We start from the raw sequence: 19,852 nt of genomic DNA on the forward strand, positions 1-19,852 counted from the left end.
TAACAAATTTATATTTAATATACATGCAAGTTTTATTTATGGCAAGAAATGCAACACAAGTTTTTTAATTGAACATGGTTATGTTCAATTAGATATAGAACTGAGAACTGTCTGTTTACAAATTCAGAGATAGAAATTAAAGACAAATTTAATATGAAATGGAAAACGCTTGGCTTGAAAATTGGATTAAAAATTATACAATTCCATTACAATATATATTTCTCTTTTGACTGAACAATTGAGTGCGTTTTCTATTACAATTTAGAGAAAACAGAGCAATGGTTTTCATCCTTGACCAATTCAAATATGGAAATTGGAAACATCTAAACTATTTTAGTTTTAAGCAGCTTGAGCAATTTTGTGTAGCTCCTAACTTCCTTTCTATAAGGTTTACGAAAAGATATTTTATTTATTTTGTCAGAGTTACTGCATTTGAAGTAAAGTTGATGAAGGAAGGCGAAAATAAATTACAACTAAACCAAGTCTAAATTAATTTATATAGACAAAGTGTGTAGCATTAAGTCTAAGTAAGTTACAGCTTAAAAGGAGTAAGTTAGTTACAGCTTAAAAGAACTCTGGGGGAGAATTGAATGAGCAACATTTGCTGTAAGTTCGAGCTTGATGAGCATGAGAGCTAGATTGAAGAGCTTGCGACAATTATAAACAAGCGAAGCGATTTGCTGCAGGTTGATTCAATTAGCTTAATTAGTTTTGCTTACAAAATTTCAGTGCAAAGTGTATATGCAAGTTGGTCTAGTGTCACTTTTGTATATTTTTGTCTGCATGTGCGTGTGTCTGTGTGTGTGTGTGTGTGTGGCAAGCGTCTGGCTTAGTTTATTGTGCGTCGTTAGCGCATTAAGTAGTCAGTGCCACACCTGCCGGCTTAGGCTTAAAACACGTTTCCACACACAGTCGCGCTCGCAGTTCTTAGAACACAAAAATAAAAATGTATATTTGAATTATAATAGTAAACGTGTGTGTGTGTTTGTATGTGGGCCATCGTTATTTATGCTTAATTACGTCAGATTCCAACTAATTTGGGGTTATTAAGATAGCAAACTTTGCTCGCGTTTAATGTGCAAATAATTGCAGCAGCGCAGCAGTAATTTATTTAATAATCTATCAATTTAAGATGCGGATTGGACTTACAAGCGAACGTATATGAACTTTTTGCCGCATACCAAAGCCAAAGTAACAAAAGCCATAAAATAAAACAAAGCATTTTATTTGCTATTGAAACATTTGCGCAGCCTTGCGCCAGTTGAGGAAAAGAAACGATAAATGAAAGCTCAGGGGACGCGTTTGTTTAGTCCACAACGTTCTCAAACAAACTAATGGGGAGGCAGCAAAGAATTCCAAGCAACACATTGGGCAGCTAATGAGCGATAAGATACGCAACCATTCAGCGCAGTTATCAGCCTACGCTCGCTAGCTGGTGGCGCCCTCTAGCTGTCAAGTTTACACAGTTTGCACTTTCATGTCTGCATTTCATTCATAAAAACGACGCACGTGGGCGTGTGCGTCTGTCTCTTGTGAAAGTGTTTGCTGCTGCACCACACGGCGTATACGTGTTGCTGCTCGATAAGCTGCATATTGATGAGCGCTTGTAATTAGCAACAGTCAGGGTCAGTTTTGCGCGTGGGCGGCAGCTCAATTAACAGCCATATGTTGAACCAAAGTCACCCACACATTTGTTTATATAGTGTGAGCATAATCACAGCAGCTCGTTAAGTTTGGCATGTGCTATGTTTTCGCTTTTGAGGCGTTGCACTGTGGGCGTTGCAATGCGCTATCGAGTTGGCCTAATCGGTCAACAGTCTAGACAGCAACAGTTTTGCTTTCATTTGCAGAAATGTTTGTGTTTATTCTACTTAATTATAAATTTGTTGATTAAAGCATTTAGCAGCAGTTTAATTAACAGACTTGACACATTTTGTGCGCCACGCAATACCAAAACTTTAGATTATAGATTATAATAAAGAATAAGTAAAAGATTATAGTAAAGAATATTATAATCTATAGACTTAGGCTTAAATATTTATGCATATATTTACATACATTTAAAAATCTTACTAGTGCATTAACAAAGTTGTGTCTACAATAGAAAAAACAAAAATCACTTTAGCGTAACTAAAGCAGATTCTAAGTTGCTAACAATATGTTAACGAAATTCTATTAATATGCTCATAATTAAATGCTACGGCTAATTTTAAAATTATTCAAAGCAGGTATTAATATAAAATTAAATTGTTTTACTGCTACACCTTTTTTTTTTTTTAATTATTATGCTTTTATCTATCAATTATTTACATTTAAGCAAGCCAATTCTACAAATCATAAACAATTGACTACAACTTCTAACAAATGTTTAAAAATATTTTAAAAAAATGCATTTATTTTGAAATTTTATTATAAAAAATTAAAAGTGAAGCTTAAAGGTATTAAAAATATTTAAAAAAAATTTATTTTGAATTATAAAAAATTAAAATTTAAAGTTAAATGTATAAAAAATATTTAAAAAAATACATTTATTGTGAATTATTTAAAAAATAAGAAGGTATATTTATAAAAAAAATATTGAAAAATATTTCAAAAAATACATTTATTTTGAATTTAAAAAATTTAAAAGTTAAATGTACAAAAAAACCTTAATATATGTTTAGCTATTCAATTGTAGCTTTATATGAATTTTTATTTTGTTTAATATAAGCAAAAAGATTTTTGAAAAACTTTATTTGTAGTCACTATAAATATTGATAAGAAAAACTTTTTGCATCCCAATATTTTTTCTAAAAAATCTAGAAAAAAAGTACAAATGTATTTTACAAAATATACAATTTTGTATCATAATAAAGGGATTTTGAATACCTTTCCATTGATACCAATATGTCAGTAAAGTATGTTCCTTTAACTTTAGTTTTGTCCAATTACTTTTGGATACTATTGTATATGAAAAGAAGACTTCACTTTAGCATTTTTATTAGACCCTATGAAACTAAGAGTAGACTCTATAAAACAGATGTTCTGCAACATTCAGTAGTGTTAACTGCTTGCCACTGCTTGCTGAAGTAATCAAGAGCGTTATCATAAACAGTTGCTGATGATTTGGTTGCATATCTTGAATGCTCTCGTTAGAAGAACTTTGCTTCAATTTTATTATAAGTAGTTCACATTACAATGTCGCTTATCAAGTCAGAGCAACGCATACATATTTCATCAGCGGTACGTGTAGCTTACAACTTTATTTACAGCCCCTGACGCTGTAAAAGGCGCCACAGTTCACTTGCGGAATGACAAACATCGTGAGCTGCATACTCCATATACATACAAATTAAGAAATTAGCCAAATGAACAGACAAACGAAACGAAACGAAAAAAACAGAGTAAGGGTAAATTACGAGCATGTCCAGGCCATAACTGACTTCAAGTCGAATCGTATATTGGTGTTGCTGTCTTAATGCTGGCAGCGCAACGAATTAAACGAAACAGCGAACTTCATTATTATCATAAGTGAAGCGCTCAATGTAATGACTGAATTTTGTATTTTTTTTTTTGAGTGTGGGCGTCTCACATACGAAGAGCGAAGCCGGCTACGAAGTTGTGAATGAATTTCAATCGAAAATTAACAAACTGGTTGCGTTTATATGTCGACTAGCTATATAACTATATACACATGTTTATGCGCCAATATGGGTGGAAATTGTTTGTGTCCCAGATTTGTTGCAGCTGCAGCTAATGAAGCTAACGGCAACACACACACACGCAAATTACCGTAAAGCGCGCAAAATCAGCAAAAAATTAATTATGAGAAACACGTGCAATGCCACAGCCAATCTATTAAATTGCATGAACGTGGACAGCTTCAACTTAATGATGCTAAATTTAGTTATTAATAATGCAAGTCAAATTAATTGATTTTTAATTAAACAAAAATGTAAAAAAGCGATATATGCTGCATACAGAATTTTAAAACAATCTCAAAGCAATTCAAAAATAGCTTCTATCTTCTTAGGGAATTCGTTTAATTAAAACTAAAACTAAATATAAATAAATATTATTTAAATATAAATAAATCAAAGCTCCTTATTATTTGGCTTAGGATATTTAATGCATTTATTATACAGCTCAACCTTAGGGAATTCCTTTTTAGATTAAATTTAAGAGATTTTCTATGAATTGTAGCAACTCAAATAAATATAAATAATTCTTTAAGTTCTGTGCCTGCTACGATTTGGCTTTAAATACTTAAGGCATTGCTTATTATCTCTAGAAAATTTTGTGATTATTAAATAAGTTTAGGCCGCGCTTTAGATATAGAGAATATATAAGAGAGGCTCATACAGTAGAGCAATTGATCCCTTTAATAAGTAATTAAGATATTTAGAGTAATAAATTAGAAAAGTTTTCAACAATTTTGAACACTTAACACAATTGCAAAGCTTTTAAATTAAGCTGCTCGAAAATAATACATTAAATAATATTATTATATGCATTAAATTTTACTGCAGATAACTTGTTGATGTCCAAATGAAAACTTAAAATTTTATAAAAATAAAAATAATACATTTAATTGAAAATAAATAATTTATTTAATTTATTTACTTAAGTGCGTATATTTTTAGAATAATATATGCATTCATTCTTTAATCTTTTTGTATTTAATTTAAGCTAACAAGCAATGTTTGTTGTTTCTACAACAATTAATTACGATTTAAAAATGTATAAAAATAATATTTAATTCAAAATAAATAATAATAGCGCATTTAATTATTTAAGTGTATATATTTTTAGAATAATTTATGCATTAATTCTTCAATCTTTTTGTTTTTAATTAAATTTAACAAGCAATGTTTGTTGCTTGTACCACAATTAATTACGATTTAAAATTTAAAAAAATCCCAGCAGCTTTTTTTTATTATTTCAAACTTGAATTATGAGTTGCAGTCTAGAGCCAAAAATAAAATGGCCATTGGCTATGTTTTTAAAGTGTTTGGTGGCTAATAAATTGAATTTCGCTTAATATAACGCCCGGCTAACTGGCCACGCCCACATAGCACAGCTGTCAATTCATATCCGCTGTCATAAACATTTGTTCGTTACCATTAAATAAGCCAAATATTTAAGCCCGCAAACAGCTTTTGGCAAAAACAAAAACTTGTTCGTGTTGATTATGCAAATTGCTTGCGTGGGCGTTAACAAATATTTGCAGCTGATCTTGCTAACACGTCTGGACAAGAGTTGGAAAGTGCGTCAAGGAGTTGCAACAAGCTGCTGCGACAAATTTGCAAGGCATTGCCTTAATGGGTGGGTGTCTCGGCACTTTGTGCGGGCGTCAAGTTGACCCACATCCGTTGCCTATAGAATGCCACACAGCAAATGCTCGTGTGGGCTTTGGCCACGTTTCGATAGCAGCTAAAGCCCACATCAGGCGCTTGCAACGTTTTTCGTACTTACAGTTTTCCTCAATGAAGGCGCGTTGACTGCGCAAAACGAGCGACCTGCAAAAAACAAAAACAAAAACTTGTTAAAAAAGAAATTGCTAAAAGTTTTTTATACAACAAGCAAAGCTAAGCGAGACAGCAAATAGCTTAACAAATTTAAATAAATAATATATATTACTACATCTCAAAATGGAAGTCAATACTTTTGACTATTTGACCTTTAAAAATTTTATATAAAATAAAACTAAAAAGCTTTTAGTTAAATTTAACAAAATGAATTATTTTTTGAATAAACTGCTAGTTCATTGAATAATAAAATTAAGATTAGATGTAACTTTTAGTATTTTTAGTTTTAAGGCCATTGCCTCACAATTTTATATTATATGTTAAAAAAAAAAATACTTAAGCCTTCAAAATAGTAAAAATTAAGATCAGAAGTAAGTTAACTATTTTTAGCTTTGAGAATATTAATATAACTATGAAATATTAATTAGAAATTAATGATAACAAATTCAAAAATATGCTCAAAATTTAAGCAGTGAAAGTGAGTCAACAGTGAGAAGCTTGACCTAACTGTTTTATGTTTTGCTGCCAATTAAAAAAGAAAGATTTTTAATTAAGGTTCATATTTTAATTGGATACGAGCTTGTTTTTATGTTTCAAAATTATGAAACTTTTACTCTGGTTTGGCTTTAAAATTTATTTGTTGGATATATCAAAATTGAGCTTCATTATATTGGTCAAGTACTTTTTATAAGAAACATGTGTCGCGAAAATTAACAAAACATGTCTCTATAATAATTGTGAGCATAACGATGCATGTATCATAATCATAAACAAACATATTAATTTGGTGTGCAACTCCAAAAATAAGCGACGCCGTCGCCGTCGCCGTTGCTCGTTTCACATGGATGCAACTCTACAGACGAGGAGCAGGGGGGTGGGTGGTTGCCTGCTCATGCATGCGACACGGAAAACCGCATAAATCAGTTGACGCATAAATTTTCATTTTACATAAATTTTTGAATCGAAAGAAACACACACAACATGAAAAATATGGCAACAAATTGCAGTTGCAGCTTTCAACATGATTTGTTTATTTTATTTTAAATCAGCTGCACATTTGTTGTTGTTGCTGTTGTTGTTGTTGCTCTTATTATTGTTGTGTGTGTTGCCTTAAGCGTGGCGAACATGACAAGCAATTAATTTAATAAGATATGAAAATGCACAGAGACGATGCTTGACAAAGTTTTTCCATCAGCGCCATATACAGGCTAATTGACCAAAGCGTCCTGCCAACAAAAAGACAACTAAGCGCAACCCAACTACTAAATACACTTTGCACAGGGCAGCGCAATTTGTTTGCCTTTTTTATTTTGTGTATAAAAAAAGAATCAAATTATAAATTTATTGCAATGCGCTGAGCATTGAGAATGAAAAATACGTCGGCATATGTAAAAAGTTTTCCAGGAAAATTACATTCTAAAAATGCAGAGAGGGCAAGTCTCAAAGCCCCAAGCGAAAGGGGGAAAGGCAAAGTTCACTAATGAGTCGCAGTCAACTCAACTGTTGCTTGGGGGGCATGGCACACAGATTATTGTGGATTTTGTGGCGCGCATAGTTTCGAAAAATGTTTCAAAATACCGACGAGAGAGACGACTCAAAAACTCAAAATGCAGCTGACAACTTGATATATTTTATTATAATTCTTGTCGCTTGTTCTAGCAGCAAGTGCTCCGTTGAGTATCGTTGAGGCATCTGCCGCATGCGGCATATTTGTCGCATTCTTTGACACTCGAGAGTGCATTGATTTATTTTTAAACGCGATAAATATAAAGCACTATTTGAACAGTTGTCGATGGCTAAACAAATATGCGTGACAAGAGTCAATAGAGTTGAGTAAATGAAGAAGCAGCAGCAGCAGCTTTCAATAACAGGTTTAACTTTTAAAACTAAACACACTTCAAGTTCGTCAAATGTTTGTTTGATTAATTGTTTATTTAATTGGCGCAGCAGACGCTACAGCTTAATGCAAGAGACAAATAGAAAAATAAAAGATGCAAATCATTTTGGTATAAACTTAATGAGAGATTTTTGTATTGCAATTTGAATTAAAATTATTGCTGATGTTGAATAAATTCCTTTATTTTCAATTAAATTTTGAATGTGCATTCAGCTGATTTAATTTAAACTTAATTCATTTATTGATTTCCAATTCAAATTAATTCCAATTTATACATTGCTAAGTAAACGAAATAAGTTATTTAAAATATACAACAATATCGAAAAAATAAACCATAGAAAAAATAAAAGATGCAAATTATTTTGGTATAAACTTAATGAAAGATTTTTGAGTTGAAGTTATTGCTGATGTTGAGTTAATTTTTTTATTTTAATTTAATCTGAATTCATTTATTGAGTTCCAATTCAAATTAATTGTAATTTTTTACATTATATACATTGCTAATTAAACGAAATAAGCTTTGCCTTAAAATTTACAACAATATCGGAAAAAATAAACCATCGAAAAAATAAAAGATTCAAATCATTTTGGTATAAACTCAATTAAAAATTTTTGAATTGCAATTTGTATTTAATACACGCACAAAATCATTATTAACGAATTATTGCTAATGTTGAGTTAAATCCGTTCTTTTCAATTAAATTTTGAATGTGCATTCAGCTGATTTAATTTAAATTAAATTCATTAATTGATTTCTAGTTCAAATTCAATGCAATTTTGTACTTTTATCAAATTTAATGCAATTTTTGTTTAACAATAAACAAAATAAGCTATGCGCGCTACATTTTAAAATATAAAACAATAACATACACTTATATTTATATATAAACTACTGCCTGCATACATTTAATTCTCTGCGCCCACAACCAACCCAAATTAATATTATTGAATTTTCATTATTATTCCAAATGCTTATCGCCAACTGAGATTTGGCGACTGCTGCTGCTGCTTATCGTTCGACATACCTCCAAAAGCGCTTAACAGCTTCCTGTTCCGTGGGCGTCAGGTGTGTTATCTTTGCCTCAAACTTTGACTCATCGTAGCCCAACATATTGCCGGGTAAACCACACAAACTAACACTTGCACACATTTTTTAGCTTTTTTGGACTGACTAATTAATTAGCCACAACACTGTTTATAAATATGTAGATTGATCTATGCAGCAAATAAATGCAAATGTAATGACAATAGCCATGCGTTTAAAACTGTTTGTTAAGCATCTTTATGCTGATTTTCGATTTTCATTCAATTTTACTACGCGACGTGCAGCGCTCCGCGCTTCAAAATCGCTCACATCGAACTGAATTCAACAAAAAGAAAAACTTTACGAGTTGCCGTTGAACTTTATGCGCTGTAAGCAAGTTTAGCGCTCTCGCTCGCTCTCGCTTGTGCGCTCTCTCTCTCTCTCTCTATTTTGTTATATCTTTAGTTTCAGTTCAATGCCAAATACTCAGCGTTAGCTTGTGGCTTGTTGTATTCTTAAGCTTTTCAACAATTGAGAGAGCTATCTAGACGCTAATTAATAAACACAACTATCAACAAACCAAACCAGTTCAATACACTGCCACAAACAGTTGGCGTCGTAACTTGTTGGAACACCCAAACAAGCGTCGCATGCCCGATAAGCGTTTACAGCTAACTCACACACACACACACATACACAGCTATATATATATATTGCTAGTCTGACTGCAACACCTATAAAAATGATTGATGAAACCAAAAGTTGTCGCCTCACTGACATTTGAGTCCACAAGTTGCCACGAAGTGGCAGCAGTTGCCTTTGATCTTGCAGCTTGCAACATATAAATAAATCTCTTTATTTGCTGCGGCAGTCGCATATTTATTTTTGAAAGTCGTTTAGTGCTAAGTTTGTCAATTGGTTGCTTAGGTTATATCTCGGTCATGCCACATATGTAAATAGACAGCGAGCGATAAGATAAGCGTTATACAATATTTATAAATCGAAATCAAATCGTTGCAATGTGTCAACTACATAGAAGAAAAAAAACACGCACAACATTTTCTATATTTTAAGTTAATGAAGAGGGGTGAACTATGAGAAAATATTCGCTATCAATTAGCAAAAGCAGCAGCTCTAAGCGTTGCTATATACAGTGAGCATTCAATATAAGCAAGAGCTAAAGTTTTTATTAAGATTAGCAGTCTAAATTTTGAAATAGTTCCAATTTGTGATTTAAATAAAAGTAACATGGGAAAGAATCAACTTTAAGTCAAGCCACAGCTAAATATTTATTTTAAGACATTTGTTATGAATGGTAGCAACTCTTTAATGTGGTAACTTGATACTTCAATCAATAAAATCTCTTTTAAGTAGTTTGCCACCTACGATTTGGTTGCAGTGATTTCAGTTTTAAATCTCTAGAGATATCAATGGCAGCATCTCTTGAGATTTCTCTAAATGACATGAAAATAAAATTGATGTTGCTTTGCCCACTAAGTTTAACTGTTGGCAATAAAAAGTAATGCATAAAATTATAATTATAATAATGAAATAACAAAAGGCAGCCTACCACAAACTTTAAAATTTTAAATAAATATAAATAAATAATTTATGCAGAATTTATATAAATTAATATAATATTATTTTCATGAAAAATAAATAAATGTAAATGTAAATAAAATATAAATAAATAAATTAAAATAAAATATAAATATAAATAATAATAAAATGTTAAAAATAAAAAATTAAATTAAATGTAAATATAATATATAATTATACACATTAAATTCTAGCGATAAGCTAAATAAAATAAATTTGAATTTTAATAAATTAAAATATAATATTATTTTCATTAAATATAAAAAAATATATAAATGTAAATAAATAAGCTTCAAATATATTTATGCAGAAGATTTTGTATTTTATATAAATTAAAATATAATATTATTTTCAATTCAATAATGTCAGCTTAATATTAATTGTTTGCTTTATTTATTTATCCAAGCAGAGGATAAAGCAAACAATTAATATTAAGCTTGATATTATTGAAATGAAAATAATATTATATTTTAATGGTTAATAAATCCAATTTAATGTGCATAATTATCGAATTTTTAATTAAATCTCTAAATTTTTGGTAAATTTTTAAGAACGAAAAAAAATTTTAATTTTAAGAAAAATATGTTTGTTGTATATATATAAATTAATTATATTGCAATCAAAAAATTTGCTAGTTGCTGCTATAGAGCGCTTACTGTTCTATATAATTTCTATATATTGACGACTTATTCAAATGCGATGACAACATCGCCAATAACAACAACAATGACAACTAATTATATTTGTTGTTTATTTACATTTGTTTAGTGTTTACTAAATACGTTTGCTTTGTAACAATTATCAATTTTAGTTTACACAGTTGTCAAGTGCTCAGCTCTATCTGTTTGATTAGTCATTTTCATTTTCAATTATCAGCAGCTCTCTGGGGCAAACGCATAAAAACATTTTAAGTTGCATTGATTTATGTTTTTTTTTGTTTATAATTTATGTAAATGCAGCTATTTATTTTTCTATTTTTGGTTCAGCGAACTGTTAATGAGCCAACAGCTGAATTTTCTGCTCTATGCTTCTTATAAAGTGTTGCAGCCCCCCCCCTAACCCCTCCCCAACCCATTCAAAAGGCGTAGCTACAAATTAGCTTCCAGTTATTAACGGCCGGTTTCGATTCGCATTCATTTTTTTTGTGTTTTTGTTTTTGGCATATCTGATTTCATAAACAAGTTTTGTGTTTTGGCCAGCGCGGATTTCACGGCTTTTAATTATGCGTTAGACAATTTCTGCACATGCTAAGCTCAGTGCTGTGGCCATGGCTGCGGCCACAATAAATGTTTAAATAAATAGCTGCAATTATTTATGCGTCACACCCAATCGATAGCTGTTAAAGCCTGAGGCGTCGCAGCTACGAAATCATAGAGCTTGTTATTAAGCCAATACTCTAAAAAATATAATACTAAAAGTAACAGCAATAGAAATAGTGGAATTTATAATATATTTTATTTTAAAGTATTTATTTTGTTACTATTCTGTTTACAAAACTTAAATACCCTTTGCGTAGTGTATATTGTGGAAATGTTTTATTGATGCGTTGTAGTTAATATTAAATGCTGAATTGTTTAAATTATTGCCAGCTTGACTGAAAGTCGTTAAATGCGCCAAAGACCGCCAGCGTTGACTTTTATTTCATTTATACACATATATTTTATCTTTTAGTTTTATATGCAACTTGATCATTACAACAGGCAACACCCCGCTGAGTGCTTTGGCTACCGCTTCGTTCAGTCAGTTAATATTTAAGATTGAGTTGAAACAGCGTTGTGAACTGACAGCTGCATAAGCAAGTCATTAATAATTTAGATTTTGATTTTAATGCATTTAGCATACAGACATTAAAAAATTGATTTTATGCACAGCAAGCGCAAGAAACAGCGCTGCAGTTGAAACACACAAATAAATACAATACGCTTTATTAGGAATTTTGTTATTAATACAAAAGTGCACAATATAAAACAGAATAAATTATATACAAACTAGAAATTAGTAAAAGCTTTTATATATTTGATAACAATATTATCACAGCTTAATACTTAATCAATCAGTACTTATTTCACATTATTGTTCAAAAATAAATAAAGTTACATTATAACTAGAAGCAAATATGTTGAATATTTCACAAATATTTGTTAGAAATATTATCATTAATTCTAAAAAAAATTATTATAAATTTACATACAAATATATAAACTAGAAAGCGCATTTAGCAGTCTATTTATTAAAATTAAAAGCCCAAAATTTGTGCTGCTGATTAAATTAATTCGTTTGCTTTTTAACAAAATTGCTGCTTTGAACTTTGTAATCTGTAGCAAAATAAAAGTCAATAAGATAATTATGGCGCATACTCTGACTAAAGTAGGCTATGACTTAAGCTAAGCAACATAAAATAAATTAATTAAAGCAGAGCATTAAGCAAGTCGTAGACAAATTAAACTAAAACGCACTGCGTATTTAATTTGCAAATAAACAAGGCGCTTATCAAAGCGCTGTGAACAGTCAGTCTAAAATAAGCAGCAGCAGCAGCAGCAACAATTAAAAATCACAAGATGAACTATGCATATATATTAATGCCCATAGCCATAATTATGGCAATGAATGCGGCGGAAGTGGAAGCAAATCTATGGGATGATATATGTGATAAAGTTGTAAGTAAATTGCAATAATGTTAAAGAAATTTAAGCAATACAAACATTTAAATTACAGAACGACGCTGTCGATGCCATCAAAGATCTTTTTGACTAAAACATTGTATGTGAAAATTTGATAAAAAAGTGTTTGGATTGTGTTTAGATAAACAAAAAACTCTGTAGTGCTTTATTTTGTGGGTCATTTCAATCAGCACCTGTCACAGGTTCGGGGCTGAGAACTATTTCGAGTTGTCTAACATTGTCTAGACGGCGAAATTAATTATAAATGAAATTGTTGCCGTGGGCACTTTTGTTGAAATTGTTTCCTAGAACCAGCGTTCGACACTTTCGCCTGTTGCTTTTTGCAATTTTGCCTATCGATAAACATAGCGTGTGCCCCACTCATAATTTATGCGCTTCGCCGCTGCCTATGACAGGCTAACAAATTTCCTGCCTGCCGCCCCATGCGGTCCGCTCAGATACAAGATGCGATGCACAAGATACAAACGCCAACGGCGGCTACCAAGCAAGGCCAGCCGTAAATTATGTTATAGCCAAAGCGTTGTCTCTTTTTTCTGTTTTTTTTTTTGGCAGCAGCAGTTGATTACAAGCTACAACTTGTGGCTTTATCAGCTTTGTCATGATCATCGCTTGACCTGACCACCCACTCAAAGTCATAGCTTGAGCTATAATTTCAGCGTTATCTTGATCTTTGCATTTTAAAATTCGTAAATCAATTGCATCATTACAAAAGCATTTTGTTGCAAGCTGTGTGTGCAAAGCGCTAATTGTAAGTGGGCAATGGTGATTAGAGAGCTTTAAAACGGAATCGACATTTGAGTGTGTACGGGGCGTATAAGTAATTTGCATATGCCAATGCCAATGTAGCGACGAAGCTCGCAGGTTTAGTCAGCTCAACAATGTGATGCAGTTTGATATAACGAACATATATAATTTAAAAAAATATAAAATATATAGCAACCTAAACAGCTTCATGCATTTTTAACTAAAACAATGAATTTGTCAAAAATTTTATTTTATTTATTTCTTATGCAGAATGAGCATAAGAAATAAATAAAATAAAATTAAATAAATATAAATGCTTAGAAGCGAGCCGAGCGTCATTAAAAGCAAAGTTTTGTTTATTTATTTCTTATATTTCATTTATATTGTTTAGTTAGCTTCATAAATTTTTAGCTTAAACTTGACAATGAATTTGCCAAAAAAATTGTTTTATTTTTTTATTTTTCTACTAAAATAAATAATTAAAAAAAACTATAAATTGTTTAGTTAGCTGCATAAATTTTTAGCTTAAACTTGACAATGAATTTGCCAAAAAATTTGTTTTATTTATTTATTTTTCTACTAAAATAAATAATTTAAAAAAAACTATAAATTGCTTAGTTAACTTCATAAATTTTTAGCTTAAACTTGACAATGAATTTGCCAAAAATTTTATTTTATTTATTTATTTTTTTATATTGTTATTAGGGTAACTTTAAGCTCAGTTTATATTTTATTTTGCTGCTTTCAATTAATAAACATTAACGCTCGACTGTGTGCATCGATTGCAGGCCGACGATAAGTTGGGGCGACTTTTAAGACCTGGGCGTGTGTATTGTGTTTCGTAATTGAATTTCAAATGCAATGCGCCGCTCTGGTGAAAGTAAATCGCAAATATTTTGCCATGAAAGACGAAAGCCGACAACAAACACTAAATGCAAAAATGGTAAAAGTCGCGCACAAACGACATTACAAGACCCAATACAGAATAAAACAAGCCAAGCAAACACAGCATAAAAATATAATAATAATAATCAAAAATCTAAATCAACCTTGTCTTTTATTAAAATTAACTTTTTGCATTAATAAATTATAAGCCATTTATGGGTTATAAAATTAAAAAAAAAATACTATTAAATGAAAACAAATTTTGTTGGCTTCAGTTTAAATTCAAAGGGAATTTAATATTAAAATTATTATTAATATAAACTAAAATTGGTCGATTATATATTAAATACGTGAACGTAAATGGCAAGTTACTGAAATCTGGGCGCTTATACAGACCGATATGGCTATAGCCAGACTCCGCTAGTTTGATGAATATATAATATGAAGATATATGTATATTTTTAATAACATTATATATTTTTTATGGAGTCTACCACACCTTCTTCTGACATTTGCCTAACTTAGAAGACCGCATGTACATTTTTATTTACCTGGTCTCAAAATATAATGAATTTGCGTTGCCTTTATTTTTTGCATTTTAACGAGCCAGTCGTGAGCGCATTTAAAATATCAACTAAATCAGAGTTAAATTCGAAATTGTTTTTTTTTTATTGGATTTATGTTGCGTCGCAGTTCGGTTCAAGTTTTTGAACATGGAATGCTTCTAACGCTTCATAAAAATATGCAAATATTTTGGTGGTACAAGCTGTAAACAAACTTCAAAGTCGTCTTAGTCATAAATAAATATATTGAATGTTAAAACGCGTTAAAAGTAACAAACTATGTGGAGTGTAAATAATGAACTGGAATGTTGACAATTTGCAAACCTGTTGAGAAATAGAGAAAAGTTTTAAATGAATTGCCCTTAGGCATAATAATTATGTCATTACTCAGTTATGAGAGCGAACAATGAACAAAAGCAATTCAATGTGGCCACATTTTGATAATTGGACATTAAGCTGATGGCTACAAGTGCCAGGCCACAATGTACAATAGCAAACCAGTTGGCAAGTGTCTGCTGCTGACAATTGGCTTGTTTTTGTTATTAACTTTGTAGCAGCGGAAGTTGTCTCCAAGGTCCAAAGCAATTGAATTACTTGCCAAAAAAAATCTGAGCACAGCTGCTGCATGCGTAATGAGCTTAGCAGGCAGATTGAACACTTTCAACAGCTGCCAACTTTCCCACAAGATATCAGAGCATGCAACAAGTGCATATATATATGCGTTATATATGCAAACTGCCAGTTAAGCAAATACTCTACCTTTCCATAGCTGGCATATCAATCTATCTAAATGCCTCACATAGCGTATAAACTTAACTCAAACTGCTGCAATCTTTTTGCCACATAAATCAAAAATTGAAGCTTCGCTTACCAAGCAAAACTGCAAACTCAAGCAGTTTTTTTCTTATGCTTTGCCTGCAAGCATTGAAATTGTTGCTGATGGAACCGGCTGGCATTTATTATGCCAGTGAAGAGAGCCCAGAACTTCTTTAGCACGACGCAAATAACTTGCAGCGTGACTGGATAAAATGCCAAACCACAACAAAAAAAATACAAAACCCAGACAAGCTAAAGGGAAAAGCATCTTTCAGCTTCAGTTACCAATCGTCGCCAGTCGGCAAAATTCAAACAAATCGTTCAAACAATACCCACAACTGATAATAATAAAAAAAAACAGAGCCCAAAAAAATACAAAGCTATTTTTTTGACACGACTCGCGCAAGTTTTTTGTATGATCCGCTGTTGTTGTTTTCCTGGTAGCAGCTTAGAAATGCATTTTAGATTTCTCTTAATTGATAACTTCAAAAATAATAAAACGTGTGTGTTTTAAAAAAGTACAACCTGAGTGCCCATAAACGTTTTTTGATAGACACTTAAAACTCAAACACAAGTGGTTAACTATTTTTTTAAGAGAATAAAAGGTTAATAAAATGCAATTGTATTCAAATTTTTGACTTATAATTGACTTTACTTTGTGCTTTTGTTCTCAATACTAACTACGTTATATAGCTGAGTTTAGTTATACATAAATAACTGCTATGGAATATATGTATTTCAATTCGTATGAATTTATGTATTAAAGTTTAGGAATAAATGAATATAAAATCATTATACATGGCTTAATTATGAATTATGGTTTTAATCGAAGCATTATTATTGTACAAAATTAAAATTCATATATATTAATCATTGATTATTAATAGAACAAGAATTGTGCAAATGATTTAAAAAACAAATCAAGCAACAGGAATTTGAAATTAAAAAACAAATGATTTATGAAAATAATTTAGAGTTTCACAATTTACAAATGATTTAATAAGTTAAAAAAAAGAATTATATAATTAGCTATTTCTTGAACTAAAATAGTTAGTATTAAATATTAAATTTAATATGACAAAACAAAAAATTATAAATATTTATAGCACTTCGTATCTGTGTTAATTTTTTTTTATATTTTTAAATTTTTATACATATTTATATTTTTTTTATATAATTATTTGCACTGTTTGCTTAATGAATAGTGAAAAGTTGCTGCCTAATGTTAAGCAACAAACTTTAAATGATTTTTTTTTTATTTTTTAGTATCTTTTACAACGCTCTGTTATAAAGTTGTTATAAATAATTCAACAAGCTACCGCATTTATGTTCGAAACTAGCGTTTAACTTTACTTCGTTGTAGTTTAAAACATTGTTTTTGATTTTCACTACAAACTTGGCTGCTGCACGAAAAAAAAAAGGTGTTTAAATTTTGGCTAATGACTGTCACTAGCAGTAGCTACCACAACAACAAATATTGACCACGAAAAATGCATAAAAACTTGTTGGCAATGCTCTTAGTGTTGTTGTTGTTGTTGCTGCTGTCGCTGCAATTATTGTTGTAGTCTTGACTAGCGCGCAAATTTGTTCGCATTAAGTTTTAAGTTGTTTTTGTTTTTAGTTGTGTAGACATTTTTTTTTGTTATTGCTGCTGCTGTGTCTATTTAAGTTTATTATTATGGCCTTTTTGCACTGTCTAACATTTAATGTTCAAGCGGCATCATGTCTTGATATTTTTTGTTATTTTACGTTTGTTTACTTTGTTAGCCAAGTTCACTTTGGGTGCAAATACTACCGATTGAGGGTCAAGCATACCCCATGGGCGTGGCAAATTGTCTATGAATGATGTGAATTAATAAGCTTCAAGCACTTAAAGCAAACCCAGAAACCCATAAATTGTAAACTTAAAAATAAACAATAGCGAACAACAACAAAATCTTTGAATGTGCCGGCGACAAATTGTAAACAAAAATGTTATTAAAAAAAATATAAGCGCTAGTAGAAAAAACTGCCAATCAAACAATGAGTTTTAAGCTTTGTCTGCCTATAATATTTATAATAAATTAATTTTAAAAAAAAAACCTGACAAACAATTTTTAAAATCAAAATATATAATTACTTATATCTATGATTTAATCAATGGTAATTTAACTTAAAGAATTTTCTATTAATTTATTAAATTTCAAATAAAATTTAATGGTACAATGAGCTTAATATAATATTTCTTATAAATTATTTTTTTATAAAAATCTTGCTATGCAATTTTTTAAATAAAAATATAATATTATGCTCAATCAAAATTATATTTAATTTATAAATTAATCAAAATCAACAGCTTAAAGAATTATCTATTAATTTATTAAATTGAAAATAAAATTTATAGATACAAATAATTTAATATATTTATTTTTCATTATAGAATGATAAATAATTTATTTATTTTTTATCATAGAATGATGATTAGTACAGAAAATGTATATTTAACTGTCTTGAAATATCGATATCGATAGATGTGCGTTATCGATTGTCTTTTGCATTTAATATTTATTTTTAAATAAAACACTAGATACAAATTTCGAAATAGAACTAGCAAAACGACATTCAAAATTAGTTAACACTTTAAATTTAAATTCTATAAAAATTTATGTATTTATTTAATTTTAAACTGAAACTTTTCACTAGCTGTGTGCTTTTCTCGCTGTGTACTTTATATTCAGAAAAAAATCAACTTTTAAGTTTTCGTAATAACAAATCTATAAAAGATACTTTTTATGTACTACAAGCTGCAGCTTAAGCTCCGAACCATGGTTAAGACACGCGATCTGTTGCTTGAAGCGGCGCTTTGTGTGCCTCTTTGGAATTGTTTGCGTGCCACACATTTTGTTTATTATTATTTTGCTGCGTTGGGGCTACTTAAGCCAAACAGCCAAAGCAGCAGTCAAAGTATCTTTAAGCCTATTAAAATGCAATCAGCACAGGAAGCAATCGCAGTCCATATTTACGCAAGCATGTATGTATGCATGTGTGTGTGTGTGTGTGTGTGTGTGTGTGTGTTAATGTATATAAAATGCTGTTGTTTTGACCATAAGGCGCAGCTACCTTCAAAACTATGCGCGGCATTTGTGTCAAACACGCGACTGAGAGAGGTCCCCAAACAATTGTGGCAAGCAGCGAGTTTGCAACAAGCCAGTCTTGCCTGCTGTTGGCCAAAACTGTTGTACCAAATTGGCAACTGGCTTAGAAAGTCCAAGCCACAGACACAGCCACAGTTGACAGTATTGAAAGAAAGTACTACTTACATTTTGTTGTTGTTGCAGCTGCTGATGTTGCAATTGCAATTGTCGTTATTTGTAGCAATTGTTGCTGCTGCTGGTGTTGCGACGCTTTAATTAACAGCTGCAGGGCTTAAAATTGCTCCAGCGCATCTTTTTGCTCAACTTTATTATTAGACAGCTTGACGACAACGTTAAAGTTGTTGTTGTTGTTGTTGTTATTATTGTTGTTTGCACTTTTTAACAGCCTGACGTCGTCGCTTGCCAGTTGCCAGTTGCATGTTAATTAAGTGACGCCTTGGACTGCATTTGCCCCTGCCTCAGCTTTTGTTGTTTTGCTGCTGTTCACTGTAATGTAAAAATGTTTGCTGTTGTTGTTAAGACTGTAGCTCATGTTACTAACAATTGTCTAATGCCAACTTGATGAGCAGTTCAAGCCGCTATTACATAAATTACTTTAACGTATGTGGCAGCAGCTCATGAATCCAAAGACGTGAGCATGCATAACATTAAAGCATTAAAACTGAATGAAAACTTATTTCCAAACATAACGCTTTGTTTTTAACAAGGTTAGACATAGGCAAATATTTCTTTATGAATTTGAATTTCATATTTATAATTTATATGGCATCAAAGCTTAGCAGCTTTAACTACTTCAAATTTATTTCCAATCTTGATCAAGATTGGGCATAAGCAAATATTTCTTAAATTTTTATTAATAACATTTAAGCAATGCGGCTTAAGCTATTTGAAATCTTATTTGAATTTTATATTTATAATTTATAATTACTTTAGGCATAAGCATTAGCAACTTTAACTACTTGAAATGTATTTCAAACATTATTTTTCACAATTGAACAAGGA

General features: G+C 30.8%; 1 protein-coding gene across 1 annotated transcript in view; it reads right to left on the reverse strand.

Moving 5' to 3' along the window:
- LOC108596865 (KN motif and ankyrin repeat domain-containing protein 1) overlaps positions 1-19,852 on the reverse strand; it is a 32,199-nt gene that overhangs the window by 10,866 nt on the left and 1,481 nt on the right. The window contains exons 2-3 of the mRNA XM_017983017.2: positions 19,016-19,336; positions 5,455-5,498 (exon numbers count right to left, since the gene is read on the reverse strand). Coding sequence (XP_017838506.1) covers positions 5,455-5,498; positions 19,016-19,017 — 46 coding nt within the window. The 5' untranslated portion in view covers positions 19,018-19,336. The remainder of the gene's footprint in view (positions 1-5,454; positions 5,499-19,015; positions 19,337-19,852) is intronic.

The sequence above is a fragment of the Drosophila busckii genome, chromosome 2R (assembly GCF_011750605.1).
Source record: "Drosophila busckii strain San Diego stock center, stock number 13000-0081.31 chromosome 2R, ASM1175060v1, whole genome shotgun sequence".
In the NCBI taxonomy this organism is placed as follows: Eukaryota; Metazoa; Arthropoda; class Insecta; order Diptera; family Drosophilidae; genus Drosophila; species Drosophila busckii.